The sequence below is a fragment of the Sorex araneus genome, chromosome 2 (genome assembly GCF_027595985.1).
Source record: "Sorex araneus isolate mSorAra2 chromosome 2, mSorAra2.pri, whole genome shotgun sequence".
Taxonomy (NCBI): Eukaryota; Metazoa; Chordata; class Mammalia; order Eulipotyphla; family Soricidae; genus Sorex; species Sorex araneus.
The window spans coordinates 138,354,154-138,373,963 of NC_073303.1; the positions used below are offsets into that span (position 1 = coordinate 138,354,154).

The 19,810-nt window shown below is 34.2% G+C and overlaps 1 protein-coding gene across 13 annotated transcripts in view; it reads right to left on the reverse strand.

The window, feature by feature from the left end:
- Positions 1-19,810, reverse strand: part of STXBP5L (syntaxin binding protein 5L) — a 313,192-nt gene that overhangs the window by 238,144 nt on the left and 55,238 nt on the right. For 8 of the 13 annotated variants that reach the window (XM_055125555.1, XM_055125554.1, XM_055125553.1 and 5 more), the window contains exon 6: positions 5,730-5,784. The exons of 4 other annotated variants lie outside the window; for them this stretch is intronic. In XM_055125555.1, the coding sequence (XP_054981530.1) occupies positions 5,730-5,784 (55 nt within the window). Of the gene's footprint in view, positions 1-5,729; positions 5,785-19,810 lie in introns of those variants that run through there. One more of the 13 variants, XM_055125563.1, reaches the window with a different exon arrangement.

Here is a 19,810-nt window from a genome sequence, read left to right on the forward strand (position 1 = left end):
TATAGTGTATATATAAGGTTAAAGATAGTAGAAGGAACAAGTTATAAGATTCTTTTTTATGCATTGTTACAGCAATGGAATTATGCTAGTAAGTACAGTGAATATGATTGATACACACAGAGAAATGTGAAGTTAAAACCCCCAAATTCCATACTATTATAAAGTGATTACAGATCAATTTTTTAAGTAGTATCTTAATATACCATAAAGAAAAGTCAATCCAAATGACAAAAATAGATCGAAACTTTTAAAAAGCCTAATTATTAATTGGGAAGAGGATCTAAACAGAAAAATTTACAAAGACATATAAATAGTCAACTGAGTCATTAATAGACTTATCATTAAGAAAATGCAAATCAAAACCACAATTAGAGATCACATCACATCTATGAGAATAGCTACTTTTTCCTCAAAGAGCTGGCGCAGATGTTTTGCATGCAAAAGCACAGGACTGATCCTCAACCTCCAGGGTCACCTAAGTTCAAACGCAGGAGTAGTCCCTGAGCACTGCTGAGTGCTCATGATGAACTAACCTGGAATCTTAATAGAAATTCATAAGTAAGATTTGGAAATTTCATTTTATGAAGAACTTCAATATGAGTTGCATGTACATTTTAGTTTGGCTCAGATTCTATTAACTATATTAATGAAACCAAGTTTCAATTCCTCCGCTCCTCTCGGAGAGCCTGGCAAGCTACCAAGAGTATCTCGTCCAAACAGCAGAGCCTGCACAAGCTACCCGTGGCATATTCAATATGCCAAAAACAGTAACAAGTCTCAAATAGAGATGTAACTGGTGCCCGCTTGAGCAAATCAATGAGCAATAGGATGACAGTGACAGTGATATTAATGAAATAGTTCTGTGTATAAATGATTACTGCATATTTAAGGACAATAAGCTAAATTACTAAGTTAAGAAATAAAGATACAGATTTCTGGCTAGTATATGGAGAGATAGCACTCTAAGATTCCCTCAGTATATTACTTCAAAGACCAACATTTAAGAGTCTAAATAAAAAATAAATTCAAACCGAGGTCGATTCCTCTGGCCCTCTCAGAGAGCCCGGCAAGCTACCAAGAGTATCTCACCTACATGGCAGAGCCTGGCAAGCTACCTGTGGTATATTCAATATGCCAAAAACAGTAACAACAAGTTTCAAAATGGAGACGTTACTGGTGCCCACTTGAGCAAATTGATGAGCAAAATGACAGTGACAGTGACATAAGAAAATGTAAATAAGAAAAAAAAGTAAATAAGTAAATAAGTTTCCTTTAAAATACCAAACTGATAATTTTAAACAACTCATATTGGCTAGAGTTATAATAAAATAGATACAATTAAAAAATAATTTTTAAGCTGAATGTCATTAATAATCAGCTAATAAGTTAATAAAATATTTGATTTGCTTGGCTGTGAAAACTATTGAATGTGAGTCAATTTTTTTTTTTTTTGCTTTTTTGGGTCACACTTGGAAATGCACAGGGGACACTCCTGGCTCTGCACTCAGGAATTACCCCTGGCAGTGATCAGGGGACCATATGGGATGCTGAGAATCGAACCCGGATTGACAGCATGCAAGACAAACGCCCTACCCACTGTGCCCTGTAAGGCAAATTTTTTTTTTAAGTAAGTAAATTCTCTGGAACTAGAAAAACAATGATTTCTGACAAATATAACTGAAAAGCTTATTTTTATTCTCTTAAGGCAACAGACATAACATCTCTACCTTCATTTAACTTTAACAGGCTATTTTAATTTCTGGATGGAAGAACTGAGTTAGAAGAGACCATATAAGAATATATTCTTGTCAGGGAGATAAAAGTAGACACAGCAAATTGGGGGAAGTGTCAAATTTCTACTCCTTCCAGAGCCAGAGCAATAATGGTACAGGAAGTAGGGCATTTGCCTTGCGTACAGTCAAGTCAAATTCTATCCTTGGTATCCCATATGGTCTCCTGAGCATTTCCAGGAGTAATTTCTGAGTGCAGATCCAGGAGTGGCCTCTGAACATCGCCAGGTATGGCCCAGAAACATTAACAATAACAAAATTTCTACCTCTTCCAGTAGTAGTAAGTAGTAAGGCAGTATTTCTCTATAGTTTAGATATTCAGAAAGACGAAGTAGAAAACCTCAACTTTTTACTTCCATTCATTAAGATCAAGGTGATACCAGTGCTTCCCATCACAGAGCAAATGCCAAATAGTAGGCTTAAGTAAGATATAAGATATTATTATAAAATATCCAGGATGATCAATTTTATTTTTAAGCACTCGTATTAATAAATCAGTATCAATTTGAATGAAAAAAGACAATAGAAGCTAACACCAAAGTAATAGATATATTCATTCAGAAATATTAAGGGAGTTACTTAAAAATATAAGCAACTATGAATAATATAATTTAAAAAAACAGAAAGTCTCAGCAAAAAAATAGGTATTACAAAACAAAATCATTATTATTACTATTGAAAATTTTAATAAGGATATTACTAAAATCCAGGGATAAGCTTGGTAGCTCCAGCCCATGTAAATGCTATTTTTATATATGCCTAAGATATGTAAAAATATTAAGATTTTCAGTGATGACAAAAATCTCAGAAACATATAATACTCCAAATTTGTTGCTTACATTAATGACTGAGGAAAGAAGGCTGGAAAGAAAGTAGAGGGGTTAAGGTGCTTGCCTTGCATGTGGCTGACCCAGGTTTGTTCCTAGGCTTGCATATGGTCTTCCTAGTAGCACCAGGAATAATCTTAGAACAGAAAGTCAGTAATAAGCCCTGAGCACTGCTAGATATGGTCAAGCAAAGAAAATAAGATTTGAAGGAAGTGCTACATGTAGGGAGGGATATACAAAAATATAATTTAGTTTTTTAAAAGTGCTAGGAATAAATTATAATGTTAGCTATGAATTTTGTGTGATCATGATTGTCACTGTGTCAATGCATGATCTATCAGTAAATTGTAACATTAAACAACCCAGAAAACTAAAAAGAGGAATAGAAAAATTCTTGAAAGCAATAATAGAGAAATATTTCATTATAGGGAAAAGCATACTAATGAGAACAAATATCTTAGATTAAAAACAGGAAGCCAAGAGGAAATAGAACACAATTCAATTAGTTAAATAAAATAAATGTCAAGCTATAATTCTGTATTCATCAAAAAATATCCCTTAAGTATAAAAGAGAAATCATGACTTTATTAGGTAAAAAGAAATTAAGAATTTGTCACTAAAAGACCAGATATAGAATAGTTTAAAGGAGTTTATTAAAAAGAAAGGAATGATAAAGATTTTTGTTTGTTTCTTTGTTTTGGGGGGTGTGTTATGGGACAGACCTGTCTGTGCTCAGGTCTTACTCTGGCTCTTTGCACTGCCTTGCAGTCATTCCTGGTTGTACTCAAGGAACCTATGTCAACCACATGCAAGGTGAATGAATGCCTTAACCCCTACACTATCTCTCCAGCATCCCAAAAGGATTTTAATATAAAGTATGGAGAGAAAGCCCAAGTATAAATATGTATAAATGCACTGTATTTTCTTCTATTTAGCTAAATTGTTTGAGGTTGAAGCAAAATCTATGACAATCAAATGCAGTTGTAAATATGTAAGTGAATATTTTAAGTTAAATTAAAATAGGATTTTAAAAACCATTCACTGAATGTCATAAAGGCAGAAAAATAGTGAGAAATAGAAAAAAACACACAACAACAACAACAAATTGATTTAAGTCCTGTTGGAGCCTGACTAGAGACATGAGGAAGTTCTGGGAACATGCTGCCTTGCAAACAAGGCAGTGTCATAGCTGCAAACAGTTAGGAACTCTGAGTGAACTGGGCTGGGGTCAGCATGTCCTAATGTAGCTGCTTTTTGTTATAGATTAACTGTGCTATGATTGGATGAAAGTTAAAAAATACCTTATTGGGCTGTTATGTAGGCTTGCATAGATGCTGATGTGGAATATATGGGAAGTGGGATGTAAGGATTTACAAGATGGTCTGATTTACTTCATCGAGAACTTTGTGCATCATTAGGCTACAAAATAATATGTACATTAAGGTGTTCTGATCTTATATAGTTTGATTTTATGTACTCTGATGTGTGCTGGATGTTTTGATAGTTAACTCAATATAAAAGGGCTGCAAAGGCCAGTCAGTGCTAAATGGCCTGTGTGAGCTTTAGCCCTCACACATTCTACACGCCTTGCTTATCTCTGCATCTCCAATCTATCACTTGAGAACTAACAAATCCTAATATGTTAATAATTATATAATATGTGACCATCAATCACATAAATATAAATACCTTTAAAATACACAGATATGTGAGTGAAATTGTTTTGTTTTAGGGCCACATCTGGCAGTGTTTGGGGGCTAAATCCTCAGCATGTTTAGAGGACTTTGTGTGCAAGATATCAAACCTAGGGATTCTGCATGCAAAGCATGTACCGCCATCCTCTAAGCCATCTCTCTGGTACTCAGCCCAAGGTTTTTGGCTTGAAAACAGTGCATTTTTATGTTTGATAACATACAATCATATGCATAACAGCACAAAATCTACTTGTACCTGGAGGGGCATATTCTAGTTACCTAGCATGGTATCACTAGTGATCATTTATATTATGGTTCATTTTACTTGCACAGTTTTTAAGATAATATTTTTATTTCATTAAATCACCATGGTATATAAAGTTATCAAAACTTTGGTTTTAGACATACAGCGTTCCAGCACTAATCCCATCATCACAGTCTTCCTCCCTCCCAGGTTTTCCAGATTCCCTCCCATCCACCAACCCCTGTTCCAGTCAGCCACCTTAACAGGTACATTTCTTAACTCATTCAATTATAAGCTGTCTAGAAGAATCTCCATTAAAATATACTGACAAGTGTAAACTAAAAGTACCAGAAAGAACAGAAAGTTACCAAAATTAGTAAAAAGAAATCAAATTTATGCCAGAAGGATATTATTGGTATTAAGGCACTTGCCTTGCATGTGACCAAGTGTGGTTTGATCCCTGGCACTGCCTCCTGAGCACCACCCTGAGTGATTCTTGAGCACAGAGCTAGGAGTAATCCCTTACCCCCCTTCTAAGATTAAAAATACTTTGGAGGACAAAAAATTACAGAAACAGGAAGGAACAAATTATAAAAAAGATTAAAGCTTAATACATGAAGAATTTATAGAATTCTAAGTGTGCATGCACAAAATAACATCATGAAATAAATGAAACAAAAATGGAGAACTGAAAGAAGTAAAGCAGAACTCATTATTATAATATGTGATTTCAATACTTGTCTGTAGAAAAATCAGTATGATAATAGAAGAACTCAACAAACCAAAAAAAATAGGAACTAATCAACATTTATAGAGTAATCATCTAAACAACAGAAAATTCTACATTGTTTTCTGGAATTTAGAAAATATGCATCAAGATATACTACATTCTGGGATACACAACAAATTTTAGCAAATTTAAATAAGTCAAGTTATGTACAATGTTTTCTTTAAAGAAAATCAAATTAAACTAGAAATCAATAAAGGAAATGGGAAAAATATCAAAAAACTTGGGAACTAAGCAATTGATTCTGATGTATGGGGGTCCAAGAGGTGACTAAAATAAAATTTATATATACATTTAACTGAATTACACTGGAAATATAATAAATTAAAACTTGTGGATCACAATTAAGGTAATGCCAGGAGGAGATTTATAGCACTAAATACTTACATTAGAAAAGAGGAAAAGTCTCAAATCAATAACTAAGCTCCCACACCTCAAGAACCTAGAAAAATAAAAGCAATATAAACCCAACGCAAGTAGATAAATGGAAATAATAAAGAGCAGAAATCAAGGACTGGAGATGTAGCTCAGTGATAAAGTACATGCTTTGCCTCATAAGTATGTATGAGGTACTTTGATCAATTCTTCAGTATGAAATGAAGAGATAAAAAGAGTAAAATTATTTTAATTAAAAATGGAAAAGCAATGAAGATAATAAAACAAAATCTGATTTTTTAAAAGTTCATTAAATTGTAAACCTCCAACAATATTGATAAGAAATTAAAAAAGAAAATATAACTTATCAATATTATAAATTAAACAAAAACTATTACTATAGCTCAAACTTAAATATTATAATCTACAAATCTATATCTTACAACATAGATGAACTACTATCTCACAAAACACAGAAGAGCACAATGACTGATATGTTAAATATACTACAGCTATTTATAAAAATTAATTTTTTTACATTTACAAGAAAGTATATTTATTCTTAGATGATTATACTAAAGAATTCCATTATATGTTACAAATTTTAACACCAATACCAGAGATATTATTCAAAGGGATGAACAGTGCATCAAGCCCACATCACCAGGCTAAGATTGCAGAGAATGACTCCCCAGACCCACAAACATAGGATTAACCCAGAATACAATAAATACAGTAAAATAAAGCAAACAAAATTGTATATTTTAACCGTATATAATTTTTATTTGTCAATTATTTGTAAAGAAAATTAGAGGATGGATATATAAAACTACACACAAATATTTCTTATGAATGCAGAAGTGAAAGTTCTTTAAAAATTAGCAAGTAAGGGGCCAGAGTCTTCTAAAGTTAGGGTGTTTGCCTTACACGTGGCCGACTCGGGTTCAATCCCCAGCACCCCATATAGTCCCCCGAGCACCACTAGGAGTAATTCCTGAGTGCAAAGTCAGCAGTAACCCTTGAGCATCGCCAGGTGTGACACAAAAATAAAAAATAAATAAATCAGCAAGTAAAATGGAATGATATATAAAAAGATAAAGAAGAGTTTATTCTAGAAATACAGACTAACTCAAGACTAAGAAAATCAATGTAATTCACTATACTAGCAGAAAAAATCACTATAATGAGTAGTATTTGACAAAATTAAAAATTCATTCACAACAAATGATCTAAAAATAGTATTACAGTATATTTTCTCAATTTTATGTAGAGCAATTAAACAAAAATTCCTGCAACTAGAAAAATATTAGAATACTTACATCCATCACTTTTATATAATACAACACTAGAAATTCTAGCCAGTGCAGTAAAGCAAGGAAATGATATAAAGGAGTGTAAATCAGAAAGAAGGAAATAACACTGTGCCTATTGACAGCTAACATGATGATCTACCGAGAAAATTCCAAGGAACTTACATAAAAGTAGTTTTATGTAAGAACAAATAATTGAGCTTAGAAATGTAGAACTAAACATAAAACCAATTTTACTTTAATATGTTAGCAATTTATATGTGGAAGTTGAAATTCAATATCATTTTAAAATCAAAATATAATATACATACAGATGTATTGGTATAAAAATTATAAAAGTTGTATAATAAAACTATAAACCATATTAAAGAAATAAAACATATATTATATTTATGATTTTAATATAGAAAATATGTTTATTCACATCTTATTAAACCTGACAAGATATATCATGGATTTTGTAGACATGCATAGTCTGAAATTTATTTGGAATGGTAAAGAAACTAGAATAGCTAACGTAATTGTGAACAAAAATGAGGCAGGGAAGTAGATCGAGAGAACAGTGGGTATGGTGTTTGCCTCATACCACAGTTGACCAGGGATTCAACTATAGTAAACAGATATGGTCCCCCCCCCCATCCAGGAATGTTACCCCCAAAAAACCAAAACAAAACTAAACTAACTAAAATAAACAAGAACAAAGGGGGAGGATCAGTCAAGCAAATTTTAAGTTCTAATATACAGGTAAAGTGATTAAGACTATAGTATGAATAGAGGAATAGTCATATAGATCAATGAAAGAAAATAGAAAACACAATAGAAAAAAATAGAGAATAGAAAAATAAACCTATTGATGAGCTCAAGTTATATTTGACAGATGCAAAAGGCTATTAAGTCAAAGAAGGTCAACAAATAATGTTAGGGGCGAAACAAACAGCACATATAAGCACTGCTTGCTTCCAAAAATTATTATGTCCCTAGCACCACAATGTCTTTTGAGCATCACTGGGTGCACCTCAGAGAGCCCCATGAACTGCTTGCTGACACCCTGAATGCACCAACCACCACAGGGATGATTCTGTAATCCCAGCATATCAGGAATTGAGTAGCAATGAATCCTTGGATGCTCGCATTTAACAACCAGCCTGATTGGCAAAGAATCCCCCACCACCTTAGGACCACTTGGGAAACCTACTTCATCTCCCTCCCAACAAAAGCTAGTAGAATCAAAATACAAGAGAAAAACCTCAAAAACTGAAAAACAATTACCTTTGAACCAAGAAGGGAAGTGAAGTTTTTGGACAAACTACAAACCAAAAATATCTTTGTTGGGGGCCAGAGCGATAGCACAGCAGGTAGGGCGTCTGCCTTGCCACGGCCGACCCGGGTTCGATCCCAGACATCCCATATGGTCCCCCAAGCGCTGCCAGGAGTAATTCCTGAGTGCAAAGCCAGGAGTAACCCCTGAGAATCACTGGGTGTGACCCAAAATGAAAAAAATATACCTTTGTCTTAAAGAATGTCTTAAAGAAACCAAAAATCAATGACACAAGAAAATTTGAATCCTTTGACAAATTCACCTATAGAGAAGATAATATATTGTGTAACTATTTGTTGGGTTAACAAACTCTCACAGTCAAGGATACCTACATCAATATCTACTGCACAATACATAAATCCAGTTATCAACAAAAAAATCATGTCATACTAGGAGGCCTGACGAGAAAAGTCTGAAGAGAGACAATTCAATAATATAATCAGACTTAGATCTGAAAATAAATACAGATTTACTAGACAAAATAAAAATTATGACTAAAAGTTCAAGTTCATTGATATTATACAGACAACATGCAAGATGAATAAAATGTAAGCACTAGTTAAGTTTTAAATGGATAAAATCAAGAGGATAGAAATTGTATCAATTATCATCTCAGACCATTATGCACTGAAAATAAAGTTAATGGCACAAAAAAACAGAGAATCAAATCAAACACCTGGAAATTAAACAGTTTACTTATGAACAACCAGGTCAGAGAGGAAATCAGAAGATTCGTGGAAACAAATGAGAATGAGGACATGAGCTACCTGAACTTGGGGGACACAGGAAAAACAGTTTTGAAAGGAAAGTTTACAGCTTTTAAAGTATTCATTAGGAAGGGGGGTAAAAGGGCCAACATAAATGACTTGACTTTACAGCTTATGGTTTTGGAAAATGACTAACAAAAGGAGCCCAAATCTGGCAGAAGGGAGGAAATAACTAACTTTGAGTAGAAATTACTATGAACTAGACTCCAAAAAAACAATCAAAAGACAATAAAACCAAGAGCTTGTGCTTTGAAAAAATAAACATGACCAATAAGCCACTAGCAAATAAAGAGAGAAAGAACCCTAATAAACCAAACCAGAAATCAAAGTGGGGAATGTTAAAAAAAAAACAAAGAAATTCAAAGTATCATCAGAGATTACTTTGAGAATCTTTATGCCACAAAACAAGAGGACCTAGAAAAAAATGGATAAATTCGTGGATTCCTAGAACCCCTCAAGGATAAATCAAGAAGATATAGAATACTCTAACAGATCTATGTCACTATCAAGGAAATTAAAATGGTAATCAAAAGTCTTCCCCAAAACAAAAGTCCAGGCCCAGATGGATGCACAATTGAATTTCTTCAAACTTTTGAAGAGACTCTACTTCAAATTTTTCCAGGAAAGTGAAGAAACAGTTTCTATGAAGCAAACATGACCCTAATACCAAAAACATACAAAGACACCATGCAAAAAAATAAAGAGAGAAAAATTATAGGCTGATATCCCTGATGAATACAGATGCAAATATCTTCAACCAAACACTAGTAAATAGGATCCAAAAATTCATCAAAAAGATCATACATCATGATCAAGTAGGATTCATCCTGGGGATGCACAAATGGTATACAATACATATGTCAATCAACATAACACACCATACCAATAAAAGAAAAAAACTATAGAATCATATCAATTGATGCAGGAAAAGCATTTGACAAGATCCAGCACCTATTCATGAAAAAACTCTCAAGAAAATGGGAGTTGAAGAAACTTTCCTCAGTATAGTCAAAGCCATTTACCACAAGCCCACAGCAAGCATTATATTTAACAGGGAAAAAAATAAAAGCCTTTCCTCTAAAATAAGACAAGGTTGCCCACTCTCACCAATTCTTTTCAATAATGGAACTGAAAGTAGTTGTAATAGCAGTTAGGCAATAAAATGATACAAAGGGCATCCAGATAGGAAAGAAAAAAGTAAAGCTCTATTTGTAGATGACATAATACCATATTTAGAAAATCCTAAAGATTCTATAAAAACACTCATAGAAACAATAGATGTGTATAATAAGGTGGCAGTCTACAAAATCAGTGTGCAAAAGTCCATGGCTTTCCTATACACATGTAATGAAAGAGAAGAAAGATATTTTTTAAAATCCCATTCACAATTCTGCCTCAGAAAATCAAGTACCTAGGAGTCAATTAAACTAAAGAGGTGAAAGACCTGTACAAAGAAAATCATGAAACATTATTTCAAGAAATAAAAGAGGACACGAGGAAATGGAAACACATCCCCTGCTCATGGATTAGGAGGATTAGCACTGTAGCACTGTCATCCCGTTGTTCATCGATTTGCTCGAGTGGGCACCAGTAACATCTCCATTGTGATACTTATGGTTACTGTTTTCGGCATATTGAATACGCCACAGGTAGCTTGTCAGGCTCTGCTGTGCAGGCGGGATACTCTCAGTAGCTTGTCGAGTTTTCCATGAGGGACAGAAAAATCGAACCCATGTTGGCTTCATGCAAGGCAAATGCCCTACCCGCTGTGCTATCGCTCAAAAGAAATGGTGATCAAAATACAGAGACAGTCCACAGAATGGGATAAATTATTTATCAACACTTATCTAATATAGGGTTAATATACTAGATACATAAGGCACTGGCAGACTCAATACAATCACATCAAAAAATAGCGATAAGAAATAAATAGAAACTTACTCAAAGAAGAATACAAATGTCCAAAAGGCACTTGAACAATTCCATACATCACTGATAATCAGAGAGATGCAAATCAAACACTAAGATTTTATCTCATACTAGAAACTGGCACACATCAAAAAGAACAAGAAAAACCAATGCTAGTGCAGATGTGGGTAAAAAGAGACTTATTTATTTCTGGTGGAAATGTTGATTGGTCCAATCTTTTAAGAAAACAATATGAGTATTCCTCAAAAAAATAGAAAATGAGTTTCCAGCAATTTCACATTGACCCAGCATTATCACTCCTAGAAATACACCCAATGGGCCCTAAAACATAATGCAGAACAGGCATCTGTACTCCCCAGTTCCTGAGAATAGACAAGTGGATCACAGAAAAATATTAAACAGCTATTAGGAAAAATAAACCCATGATATTTGCTTATACATGCATACACACAGAGAATATCATTTTGAGTGAAACTAATCAGAGGGAGAGAGACAGACATAGAATCATACTCCTCATTTGCAGAGTATAAAAAATAACAGTATGAGAATAATACCCAAAGATAGCAGAAATGAAGGCCAGGAAAACTAGTACATAGTAGGAAGCTTGCCACAAAGGGACGGAGGGCAGGGGCGGAAAGCACAGTTTTAGAATTAGAAAACAGAAGTTTTCATTATTACAATGATCACTCTGGACAAAACTGAGTGGCAAAAGGAGGTAAATTATACACATGATAACCTTAGAGAGGGAGAGAGAGAGAGGAAGAGAGAGAGAATGTGCCTGCCATAGAGGCAGAGTGGGGTGGAGGGCAGGAGGGAAACTGGGTCAGGGATGGTGGAAAATATACACTGGTGACGGGATGGCTATTGGAATATTGTATGACTGAACCCTGTCATGAACAGCTCTGCAACTGTGTGTTTCATGGTGATTTAATAAAAGAGAAAAAAAGATTCACATGGAAATGTTAATTTCAATATAAAGGGACTAGAGAAGAGATCAATATGCTGAGGCTATGTTTTACATGCACTACACCCAGCTTGATCCCTGGCACTGCATGGCTGTCCCCCGCCCATTAAGTACTCCCAGGAGCAATTCCACAACAGTACAGTGTGATCCAAAAACTAAAAACAATAAAAGAAAAATATAGATAAGTTCATCAATAAAGTGCGTATATATGTGTACTTGAATATATGTATATTTCCTTGAATACATATGTGTACAACAAACCCAGAAACCATCTTGAATATATATATACATTTATATACATATAAACACACATATGTGTATCACTGTATCACTGTAATGCTGTCATCCTGTTGTTCATCGATTTGCTCAAGCAGGAGTCAGTAATGTCTCCATTAGTCCCTGTCGTGTGCTAGTGTAGCCCGATGGCATATTGGGGACTCTTTCAGGGTCAGGGGAATGAGGACCATTATTGTTGCTGTTTTTGGCATATCAAGTACACCACGGGTAGCTTGCCAGACTCTGCCAATATATGTGTATATGTGTATATATATATATATATATATATATACAACAGTTTTCACAGAAAACCTTACTCAAGTTTTTTTTTCAAAACAGTAGATAAATACAGTAAAGTAACAATCTACAATATCAACATATAAAAATCTCTGAATTTCTATATGAAACAACAAATTAGAAGATTAAAAAAAAGCAAGAAAACAAACCTACTTGGAGCTGGAGTGACAGTATAATGCATAAAGCACTTATGTTGCAAATGCTACCCGAGGTTCAACCCTTTGCATCCCATATGATCCCCAAGCCTGCCTGTAGTGATCCCTGAGTATCACTGGGTATGACCAAAATAACAACAACAACAAAAACAAAAACAAAGAAAAAAAAGAAAACAAACCCATTTACAATTGCCTTATAAAGATATAAGTACCTAGGAATCAACAAAGGAGTTAAAAGATTTGTACATGGAAAAACATAAATCACTGTTAAAAGAAATAGAAAAAGAGAAAATGGAAAAAATGTTTATGCTAAATGATGGGAATAACAAAATTGCTCAAATAACATTTCTAATAAATGCATTATACAGCTTCAGTGCAATCCCTATCAAAATGCTATGAAACAAAACAAAGAAAATTATTAAATCTATGAAGAATCACGAAGAGTGTGAAATCACCAAAGAAATCTTTTAAAATCTTAAAAGATCTGCATGTCAAAAGAAATACCAGCTAACACTAAAAGATACCCAATTGAATGGAAGAGAATATTTTGATTCAATGCATCACATAAAGGGTTAATATCCAAAATATATAAAGCAGTCACAAAAATCATCACCACAAATTACAAAATAATTAACTATGAAAAAAGTGGGTAGAGGAAATGAACAGCCACTTCTCCGAAGATAGACTGAGAGCCAATAGGCATATACTCAATCTCATTTATTATCAGGGAAATCCAAGCCAAAACAACAATGAGATATCATCTCATATCAGTAAGAAGAATAAATATATATATACATGTATATGTATGTGTCTGTGTGTAATATATATACATATATATGTGTGTATATGTGTCTGTGTGTGTCTCTGTGTGTCTTTGTATATGTGTATATATCAAACCCAGAAAGTATCTTTATTGCAGGGATATGATGACAAAGAAACTCTCATCCATTGCTCATGGGGTTGACATCTGGTTCAACCTTTTGAAAATCAATATGAAGCTTTTCAGAAAAGTAAAACCAGAGCTGCCATCTGAACCAGCAATTCCATTTCTTGATATCTATCCACAAGATACAAAACATTCGAAAACAAAAGGACATATGTGCATAGTTATTTATTACAGCTCTTCACAAAATTACATCTATCACTGAGCATGTAGGAAATAATCTACATGTTCAGTGATACATGAGAGGACAATCAAAGGTATGTGTATATATACATTAAGATACAGCTTCAAGTAATGATGAAATGATGCACTTTGTAGAAGCTTTGATGAAACTGAAAGATATGTTATATGAAGTCAGAAAAAGTGTTAAATATCAGAATATCTCACTTATCTGTAGTAATCTGTGGCATATAGAAAACAGAATAAGAAATTCAAAGTATTCAAAGTATCAAATGGGAGATCCCTAGATTACTCTAGACTATATATAGAAATGAAGAGCACAGGGAAGGAAAGAATTTGACTAAGAAGAATAAGAGATAAATGGGAGGCAACCTGGGCAGAAGCCAAAGACCCCAAGTACACCAGTGATATATGCATGTACCTAAAACACAGAGCAAACAGCACTGCAAGCAGGAGACCCTAACTACAATAGGTAAACTCAAAAATCTGCCTGCCAAAGAAGCAAGATGGGAGATGGGAGGGAACCTAGGGATACTGGTGGAGAGAAGGTTACTCTGGTGTGGGATTCATGTTGGAATACTGCATGCACCAAGTCTTATTATGAGCATCTTGATAAACTATGGTGACCTACTGAAAAAAAATTAAAACCTATGCTTAGTTTTAAAATATAAATCTTGAAAAAAAAGAAGATAGGAGGCCTCATGGTCTCTCACTGAATTATATTTCAAAGCTACAGTAATCAAATGGTATTAGAGTAAAGGCAGGCACACAGATGAAATGCAAAGGAATTTAAAGTTCAGAAATAAATTCTCACCTACATAACTAATTAGTTAATTTATGATGCTAGAACTATAAGCATAAAACAAAGAAAGCAAAGTCTCTTCAGTGAAAGGTATTAGATAAACTGAATAGGCACACACAAGAGAATGAAACTAGATAATTATCTCACATCACACACAAAGTTAACAAGTTAACTCAAAATACATTAAAGTCTTAGATGTTAGTCCTGAAAAGATATACTGAATAAAAAAGGTAAAACACTTTATGATACTGGTTTCAGTGATATCTTCAATGACTCAACTACACTGGAAAACAAAAACACACAAATGGGATTATAACAATTTTTTTATTAAAAAAATACTGCACAGTTAAAGAAACTACCACTAAAACAATAAAGAAACTCTACAGAAAGGGGGAAAACATTTGTACAACATGTAACTGACAAAGAATTCATATTCAAATACAGAAATAACACAAGACAACCTCATCAAAATATTGGGACAATAAATGAATATGCACTTAAACAAAGAAAATATATTAAAATATCACCTCAGAATTGTGGGACTGATCTATGTAAAAGTACCAGAAACAACAAAGGTTGGCAGGTAATTACTGTAGGATAACATTAGTTTGACCTTTCTGACTTGCCACAGGGAGTTTAGGTTTATTGGGTTACTTCCATCACAGTGCTCCCATCTCTGTGTTTATTTGTAACCTTTGTGCTCTGCTTCCCCAACCAATCACCTTTACCTCCTAATCAGACTCTGTTAACTTGTAAATATTGCTTTTCTCTTCTCTTTAAGCCCTTTGCATAGTTAATTCAGAGCAATATCCTTTTTTGTATGGACTCAGGAAGACAGTTAATGCTATGCTTTTGTAACTTGGGGGTTAATTGACTCTAAATTATGTTCACTTCTGGGCATCTGTTTTTCTCGACTTAAGCCTCAGTTGCCCTTACTTCCTAGCACCCCAAAAGCAGGGTCCCGACGAGGGACTAGATGGACCCTAGTCTAGATGGACTAGATGGCAAGCTCTGAGCTACCCTGGTATGGAAATGGGCTTGGCCGAAGTGCCATAAAACTTAACTATAAGTTAAGAGCATGGTCATGGACAAATTCTGTCATGATCCAAAAAGTAATAACTAGATTTAGACCCGCTAGGGTCAGGAAAGATTCATCTGGCCTGAGCACTTAGTCTGATATCTGTAGCGAGAGCCACCCTATAAGCTTAATGTATCTTTTACTGTGTCCATACAAAATAACTAATATTAAGAAGTAGAATTAAGATGTCAATTAAGATGTTAATCAAGTTATTGGACTAAGGAAAGGAGAAATACCCCTAAGTGGCATTTTGCCCTTGACCCTGATTCCCTGGCTGCAGGTGATCAGGAAGGGCTTTGATATGCTGGTTGTGCTACTAGACCTCGGGTGAGTGGTTGCTACCCAAAATGCGGGAGTTGGGGAAAGACTTGGGAGAGACCATGGAGTCTCTGTGAGTGTGAGCACAGAGAGACGAACAAGGAAAACAGGAAGAAATGGGAATAAGGGGCTTATTGAGACTGGAACAGGCACGTGAGGAGAATGGAATAAATGGCAACTGATCACCAACCAGCCTTGCCCTCGTTTCCTCCTTCATCCGCCCATGGCATTGGCTGTCCTAGGTGAGGAAGTAGTGCGAGGCTACCAAACGCAGGCAGGGGGAGAGAGCCATAGGATTCCTAGTCACATAGTGATTGCACAAAGTACAAAAAAGAAGCCTTCATACAGTGGTAGTGGGAATATAAATTGATTAAGCCTCCATTGAAAACTGCAGAGCCTTTTTTTTTTAAAAAAAAAGGCTAAAAATAAAATAAAATAATAAAGATAAATCACTGTCACTGTCATCCCATTGCTCAGTGGGCACCAGTAATGTCTCTTATTGAGAGACTTATTGTTACTGTTTTTGGCATATCCAATACACACAGGTAGCTTGCCAGGCTCTGCCGTGCGGGCTCCATGCCAGGCTCTCCGAGAGGGATGCAGGAATTGAACACAGGTCGGCCACGAATAAAGATAAATACAAGGCAAAAATCCATATATATATATATATATATACATATCTACTATGCAACCTATATTTATATATAGGTAGGTATCTATTATCTAAAGAATACAAAAACACTAATTCACAAAAGATATATGCATACCTATATTCATTGCAGCTCTACTTGCAATAGTCAAGATAAAAAACAACCCAAGAGTTCAACAAAGGATGAATGTATAACAAAATTGTATATATACCCAATCGAATACTACTTAGTATAAGAACTGATGAAAGCTTACCTTCTGCTACATGTTTGTAATTGGATGGTGTCACACTAAGAAAAATAAGTCTGATGAGAAAGACAAATATTGGATGACCTCATTCATATGCTATTATAAAAAATAAACGGAATAAAGAATATGTGACTAAGATCAAACCTTTGAACTTTGACCCCAGAACTTATAAGGAATTCTGCAATATAAGGAGAAAGTGTACTTGCTACAAGAGTAACAAGGACTTGAACATATTGTGGTGAAGTAACATTGGTATTCGAGTGGTGGGTGAGGTACGGTAACATTATGTTAACAAAAGATGTAAGTAGTTTGTAAACCAATGTTACTTCAATAAATATTTAAAATGGAAAGTGTGCTGTCACTAAGACTCTAAAATTAATTTACCATACAAACACATGTACATATACATATATGTGTCATAAGGATTTAAGTATATTTAGAAATATGAATGCCTAATTTAAGAAGTTTTGGTTTCCACAAATTTCCTTTGTAAACTTAAGCTTCCCATACACCATGTATTTAAAAATAATTCTTTCTCCACAATAAATGTGATAATGACTGTTTTCAACTCAAAACGTTTAACAATTATTCCCAGATCTCTAATAATGAGGTTTTCTCAAAAAATATAATTATCACATTTTGGTAAGCATTAAAATAGGCAATGCTTGGTGATCTAGTGATAACTCAAGCGGTTGAGAACAGGCATGAGACCATCCTTAGCACATGCTGTATCGTTGCAATGGTTCTGCTGATTGAGATCCCTGGCATCAATACAAAGTGTGCCAAGTCTGGTGCACTGAAAAAATATTTTTACAAATACCACAATGAAGTATTCAACCTTCATGAGTGCCACAACCAAGTGTGTGACCAACACAACTAATATATGAACCCTCCCTCCCCAGAAACACAACTGAAACACGCAAGTACTATTACCAAGAGTATGCAAACAATGGTCATTGTAACAACAAAGGGAAGGGGGAAATGAAGTAAACATGAAATTTTGCAAAGTCCTCTCTGATTTGTTTAAAGTCAATAAGTTTGCTCTTCTATGATGCTACCACTTAAATCCATCTGAATTGAAATTACTGAGTTATAATTGGAAATCACTGCTATCAATACTTTCTACCCCAGGGAGGGAGTGAAAAAATCATACAAAAGACCAAAACATGGAGTCAGAGCAATAGTACAGCAGGTAGAGCATTTACCTTGCATACAGCTGATCTAGGTTGGATATCAGGCACCCCATATGATCCCCCGGTCCCACCAGGAGTGGTCCCAGAACACAGCGTCAGGAGTAAGCCCTGAGCAATGTTGGGTGTTGCCCAAAAGCCAAAATCAAGGGACCAGAACATTTTCTTCAACACTTCAATTGCATCCAAGAGAGAAAGAAGAATTCTGTCTGTTTACATTAAAGTATAAGACCCTAGCTGGAGAAATAGTACAGTGGGTAGAGCATTTGCCTTGCACGCAACTGACCCGGGTTCGATTCCCAGCATCCCATATGGTCCCCCGAGCACCGCCAAGAGTAATTCCTGAGTGCAGAGCCAGGAGTAACCTCTGAGCATAGCCGGGTGTGACCCAAAAAGCAAATAATAATAATAATAATAATAAAATAATAATAATAATAATAGTAATGTATAAGACCCTATCTCAAACTACTGAAACAAACTCTCACATGCAGAGAAATAGGTAAAACCAATATGGCAATATGTGAATCGGTAATATTTTTATCAATGTAGTAAAGAAATAGAAATAATATAAGAACTTCCTGGATTTGAATTTCTTAATAGCCTAAGATTTCTGTTATATTGCATATTTTAAAATTTAAGATAAAATAGAATAAAATCTAAAGAAGACCTACTAGTAATAACAAATAACTAAAATGTATTCTCTCCTCCAAAATATACTTAACATAATAAATTTTTAATGATGGTGAATTTTAAAATATTGGCGGCATTATGCTCATGGAATGGTACTCATAATAATCTTTTAAATAGAGTTCATAGTATTAACAATCAACTAATGATTTAAATAGTGCATGTATAATGAGAAGTAAAAGAAAAAACATCAGGGTAGAAAAGAATAGCATAGAATCACATTTTTTTTAGAATTTTTTTTAGAATCACAAGTATAAAATGGGTTTACTTCATTGACCTTTACTTATAAAGCAATAATTTCTTACTACCATTTAAAAGTAAGATCAACAAAAACAGGGTTTACTTCATTAAGCTTTGCCCATAAAGCAATGATTATGTTTCAGTACCATTCAATAAAATAAAATTAACACTATTTTGAATTCTTAGCAATGATTATATGCCCCTATATTTTAGCATTCCCATTTTTAAATAACATTTTAAATAACATTTACTAACCTATGAAAATTACTTTATTAAATCTATCAACTTTCCTACATTCCAAATCACATTAAGTTGACATAAAATTTTCTATTTCTTATCTTATATTCCATTCTAAAGTGGAAGATTCTGAATTCTGGTCAAATTTTCATTCATGAAATATTAATCTTTGATGTACAGAATTGCTAAACCATTGTTTACATTTTATAGTATTTATTTTAACACTAAAATATTTTAGTGAAATTGTTAAGAAATAGAAATAATTTCATGTTTACTTGATTTAAAAATTTTAGGTCTGGCGACATGATACTATATCTAGAGAAGCCTAAAACCTCTACTAAGAAACTCTTAGAAACAATAGACTTATACAGTAAAGTTGCAGGCTACAAAATCAATACCCAAAAATCCATGGCCTTCATATATGCAAACAATGAGGCAGAGGAAAGGGACATGAAAAAAGCAATCCCATTCACAATTGTGCCCCAGAAAATCAGGTACCTCGGAA